Below are 5287 nucleotides of genomic sequence, written 5' to 3'. Positions count from 1 at the left end.
GGGTGCGTTCTGAGCCCTCTCCTGTACTCCCTGTTCACCCACGACTGCGTGGCCACTCACGCCTCCAACTCAATCATCAAGTTTGCGGACGACACAACAGTGGTAGGCTTGATTACCAACAACGACGAGACGGCCTACAGAGAGGAGGTGAGGGCCCTCGGAGTGTGGTGTCAGGAAAATAACCTCACACTCAATGTCAACAAAACTAAGGAGATGATTGTGGACTTCAGGAAACAGCAGAGGGAACACCCCCCTATCCACATCGATGGAACAGTAGTGGAGAGGGTAGTAAGTTGTAAGTTCCTCGGCGTACACATCACAGACAAACTGAATTGGTCCACCCACACAGACAGCATCGTGAAGAAGGTGCAGCAGCGCCTCTTCAACCTCAGGAGGCTGAAGAAATTTGGCTTGTCACCAAAAGCACTCACAAACTTCTACAGATGCACAATCAAGAGCATCCTGTCGGGCTGTATCACCGCCTGGTACGGCAACTGCTCCGGTAGTGAGGTCTGCACAATGCATCACCGGGGGCAAACTACCTGCCCTCCACGACACCTACACCCCCCGATGTCACAGGAAGGCCATAAAGATCAAAGGACAACAACCACCCGAGCCACTGCCTGTTCACCCCGCTATCATCCAGAAGGCGAGGTCAGTACAGGTGCATCAAAGCTGGGACCGAGAGACTGAAAAACAGCTTCTATCTCAAGGCCATCAGACTGTTAAACAGCCACCACTAACATTGAGTGGCTGCTGCCAACACACTGACTCAACTCCAGCCACTTTAATAATGGGAATTGATGGGAAATGTCAAATATATCACTAGCCACTTCAAACAATGCTACCTAATATGTTTACCCTGCATTATTCATCTCTTATGTATACGTATATACTGTACTCTATATCTACTGCATCCTTATGTAATACATGTATCACTAGCCACTAACTATGCAACTTTGTTTACATACTCATATGTATATACTGCACTCAATACCATCATTCATATATCTTTATGTACATATTATTTATCCCCTTACACTTGTCTATAAGGTAGTAGTTTTGGAATTGTCAGCTAGATTACTGGTGGGTTATTACTGCATTTTCCGAACTAGAAGCACAAGCATTTCACTACACTCACATTAACATCTGCTAACCATGTGAGGAATACATTTTGATTAGATTTAAAGTCATACCGCTGTAATGATTGAAAGTGTAGTCTGCTCTAGTTGAGTGTTTAAGTCAAACAATTGTGAGAAGAGAACGATCATAGCCAAGTGTGATGTGATATACTGACATGCTGTGGCTCAGCTCATAAGCACAGTACCTTGTCAGTCATTGATTTGTCCATTGTTTACCTCAAGCATCCTCCTGGAGTTCTGTAAAGGTGAAGATGTACTGGTCGAAAGGTCACAGAGGAAACGAATGTGGTGCATTCAGCCATTTAAGATCTGTGCGTGTAAAAAAAAAAAAAGTCCACTGATAATCCTATCCCAAGACTAACCGGTCTCCCACAGCCACGTGGCATAGGATGACAGAGGCAAAACACAGAGGGGATCAAACATTTATTTACCCTTGTTAAAAGTTACAATAAAACAATTAGCATCTTTAAACGATAGCAAAATAAAGAGAACCAAAAATATTGGCCAATACATATTTACAGAGACAAATTGCAGATAAAAAGCTCACATTTTGGTACACGACCCCAACATCTGCATCATAAACTCTGAAATGTCAACACCGCAAGACTCAGAAGCTCAAATGTGTTTTAGCCAGAAAATAACCAGAATGAAGACATGTCCTTTTCCCCTCCTTGAATGTTGTTTTTCTATACAGCACAAAACACTTAATTTGAGGGTAAAACATAGTAATGTAGAATATAATTTTATTTTAGATGATGATTTGAAAGGTTTGTGTCCATATAACAGTCATTTCGAGTGAAGGAGGTGTTATGCCCTGCTCCATAACCGTTGTCGATTTTTTAATCCCAAGAGATGAGAAAGAAAAAGAAAATGTTATAGGACTGCCACGCATTTAAAAGTATGTTTCTCCATGAATTGGGAAAATAAGTCAGTATTCCTGATTCATTCTACATCCAATCCAATACCTTCCCCACACGCCAGTCCCAGTGTGTACCATGAGGGGGCGCTGTAAGCCAACACTTTCGTGAGAGGGCCGTCAGTAGAGAAATGATAAAGGCAGTGAACTGGTGGCTGAATCAGCAAACGTGATTATAGCCTTCTTCATTTGTATTAGTTTGTAGTTTTGTTTATAAGTTTAAGAACGTGGCACGAGTCTCATATATTTATATACTTTAATCTTGGAAAAACAGTTCAAGTAGCTGCGACGAGTCACGGTCACTCTGTCTTGGGCTCGGTCTCAGATGCTGCAGGTGTCGTGACCTCTGCGGGGGCTGCGGCCTCCTCGGCAGGGGCTTCCTCTGTGGGAGGGGCTTCCTCTGCAGGAGCGGCCTCTGCTGCTGCAGCCTCACCCTCTGGGGCCGGAGTGGCCTCCTCCTTGGCATCTGCCACAGGCTCGGTGGCTGACGTCTCCTTTGCTGCATGGCCATTCTCCTCTGGCTTGTCCTCCGCCGTGGGGGAGGCGGCCTCCTCCTCGCTGCTCTTCTTGGTCTTCTTCAGCGAGATGCCCTTGAACTTGAAGGAGTTCTTCAGGGAGAACTTCTTCTTCTTCTTGGCATCCTTGGCAGCCTCTCCCTCGACCTTGGCCACCTCTCCTTCGGCAGCAGGGGCAGCCTCGATGGAGTCGGTCTCGCCCTCTTTGGCTGGCTCGGCTGTGCCATTCCCATCTACGGGAGCTGTGTCCCCATCGGGCTTGGCAGAGACATCTCCATTGGTTTTAACATGGCCATTCTCCTGTGGACAACAGTGAGAGAACAATTTACAGATGTGGAGAGCAATAATGAGAATTTTCTAAATAAACTGGTATGGGGAGAAAATTAAGTGAACCATTATAAGCAGCCCATACCAAATTGACTCAATCTACAAGTCACTGTTGATCAAGAAAGTGGCTCAGGAGATAAAAATCAAGACTATTTTAATTCTGTGATAAGGCAGTGTGATGTGTCCAACCAACGTATCAGAGGTTTGGCATTATGGACGATTACTTGACTCGGTCAAATGCATAGCAAAAAGCTTCATATGCACAGCAGGTTTGCATTACTCGCATCGACCACGTGGGGGCAGTCGTACTCCACCACAACCAGTCGAACAGCAAGATGAATTTTGGAACAAAGGAATCCCCATGGAATCTAGGAGATTGCTACATTTGCAGTTCATTGCAAAATGTCAATATCGTTCTCTTCTAGCCTTTCGAATAATCCAAACTAACTTCTCTCAATTTGTCATATTAAATTGAAATAATGATGACATGTTCGAGCCTTTTGGCCAAGGATAAATGAGGAAATTAACCATCACTGCTAACGTTAGCTAAAGAATGCACCAACTGGTAGACGACGAGCCGCCTCAATGAGATGGTTAACTGGCAATTGCACCCACTCTAAAATCGTCAGCTAAAGTTAACATAGCGATTTATTGTCCAGGTAACGTGCATACAGGCATGTACAATAAAACACGGTTTGAGTAGATCATTTCATGTTTCCAGCGCTACAAATTACATCGAAAATTGCACAACTCTGCTTGCTTGCTTTTTTCAACAGAACGCTTTGCTGCCCTGCCGGTGCGCTTTGTTTGCAACGAGCCGTCCTCATTTGCATCCTTTGTCGCCCATCCGACAGGACGACCGCTGACGGCTTCCAGCATCAACTCATGAGAGAAAGCTAGTTAAAATAAATCCGCTTTCCATTCAGATGATAACTATGTAACTTAGTCCTGGTGTTATAATACGGACAATTAGCTACTGTACTTGATTAGATAGACTAAAAACTAGAGACGAATTTAACAAAAAGGTGGTGGTTGTGGCGCATGGCACCATCAATTAGCCACTCAACCAAGCACAGTATTAGCTAAACAATTTAATTACAAAATGTAATCACTGAAATCAAAACAGGTTTTTATCCTAATAAGGTTTTGCTAATTAGTCAAATGTACTGTAACTGTTAGCCGTGAGGTATCGCTAGCCTGGTATCACGTTGCCCATCCAACTCACGCTGGAGGTGGGCATTGGGTGCCAATGTGGACGCATACAACTGTTTCTCTTACCTGGCCATTAGTTTTAGCGACAGCTGGGTCGTCGACGGCTTTTCCATCAACAGCTACTCCACCCTTGGAAAACTGAGCTCCCATCTTTTATGCTTCCTAAACAAAAAGAAAATCTAAAAGAAAAACCGAGACGATTTACGGTTTTAAATCCAGCCAGCGATAAGTAGATCTTGCCAGATTTTGAAATCCGTGTTGATCCCTTTTACGTTTGGGAAGCAACAAAAGTTTCCCCACTCTGGTCTACTAACCTCACTGCTGCTGAGCACAAATTAAAGAAGGCTAGGGCTACAAGTGTGAGTATTTCAACCGTGCATCAAAATTGTGGAAGACTCCACCTATGGGCGTGACTACACGGACACACACAATCTGCAACCGTGGATTGGGGTTGGAATCCCCTCCTCACCCCCTATCAGCTTCAACGAGAGTGTTTATTACAGATGTTATGAATATGGCGACGGAGCCAGTAGGAATTGTATCTTTATTATCAGATATTTTAATTGAACATAAATAGTAAATAACACTAGTATCATATCTTAAGGTTTCCAAGCACTTTAAATTAATCTAATTAGAAAATCCTCCATACAGTGCACTGCAATTCTACACTTTAAAAATGAAAGGTTCCTGGAGGCATTTTAAGGGGTTACTCAGATTGCAACACCAACATAACCCCTAAAGGTGCTTCCAGCCAGGAACCTTTTCCGTGAGGAACCTTTTATAAAGGATCCTCAAAGAACCGTTTAGGGTGTTAAGGTTCCTGTAGGAATCTTTTATGTCCCGTGTATTATATTATGAATAATAATATTGAGTGGCAAACTTGTAAAGTCACAAATTCGTTTTATTCACTTAGAAAAATGCAAATAGTCCAGTATTCACAAATCATCTCAGAGTGATGATCTAGGATCAGGTCCCCACCTGTCCATACAATCTTATTTTTTATCTTAAAAACTGATTCGGGTTCAGCGGTTCGACTTTGACACACTGAATATGGGCCATTATTTATATGTAGTTACTTTAACTATTTTGATATTCACTTTTGGTGTCATCTGGGATCATCCCCCCCCCCCCCCCTTGCCTCCCAAACCTCTTCCTCATTTCCTGTACTTGTGCAA

The 5287-nt window shown here is 43.5% G+C and overlaps 1 protein-coding gene across 1 annotated transcript; it reads right to left on the bottom strand.

Moving 5' to 3' along the window:
- Window positions 1-1552: 1552 nt before the first annotated feature.
- On the bottom strand, window positions 1553-4558 carry LOC124001564 (MARCKS-related protein 1-A-like). The gene is made up of 2 exons (XM_046308463.1): window positions 4179-4558; window positions 1553-2873 (listed from the first exon to the last, which is right to left on the bottom strand). Exons 1-2 carry the CDS (start codon window positions 4260-4262, stop codon window positions 2358-2360), a joined length of 600 nt encoding a protein of 199 aa, XP_046164419.1. The 5' UTR covers window positions 4263-4558; the 3' UTR covers window positions 1553-2357.
- Window positions 4559-5287: the final 729 nt, after the last annotated feature.

The sequence above is a fragment of the Oncorhynchus gorbuscha genome, linkage group LG17, assembly GCF_021184085.1.
Source record: "Oncorhynchus gorbuscha isolate QuinsamMale2020 ecotype Even-year linkage group LG17, OgorEven_v1.0, whole genome shotgun sequence".
NCBI classification, from domain to species: Eukaryota; Metazoa; Chordata; class Actinopteri; order Salmoniformes; family Salmonidae; genus Oncorhynchus; species Oncorhynchus gorbuscha.
Note: the sequence above shows the minus strand (reverse complement) of the source record. Positions and strands in the feature narration are given on the sequence as shown.

Coding starts and splice junctions, on each gene's coding strand:
- LOC124001564 (XM_046308463.1), bottom strand. CDS start 4,262: ATGGGAGCTCAGTTTTCCAAGGGTGGAGTAGCTGTTGATGGAAAAGCC. Junction 2,874..4,178: donor TCGCTAAAACTAATGGCCAG/GTAAGAGAAACA, acceptor TGTTGTCCACAG/GAGAATGGCCATGTTAAAAC.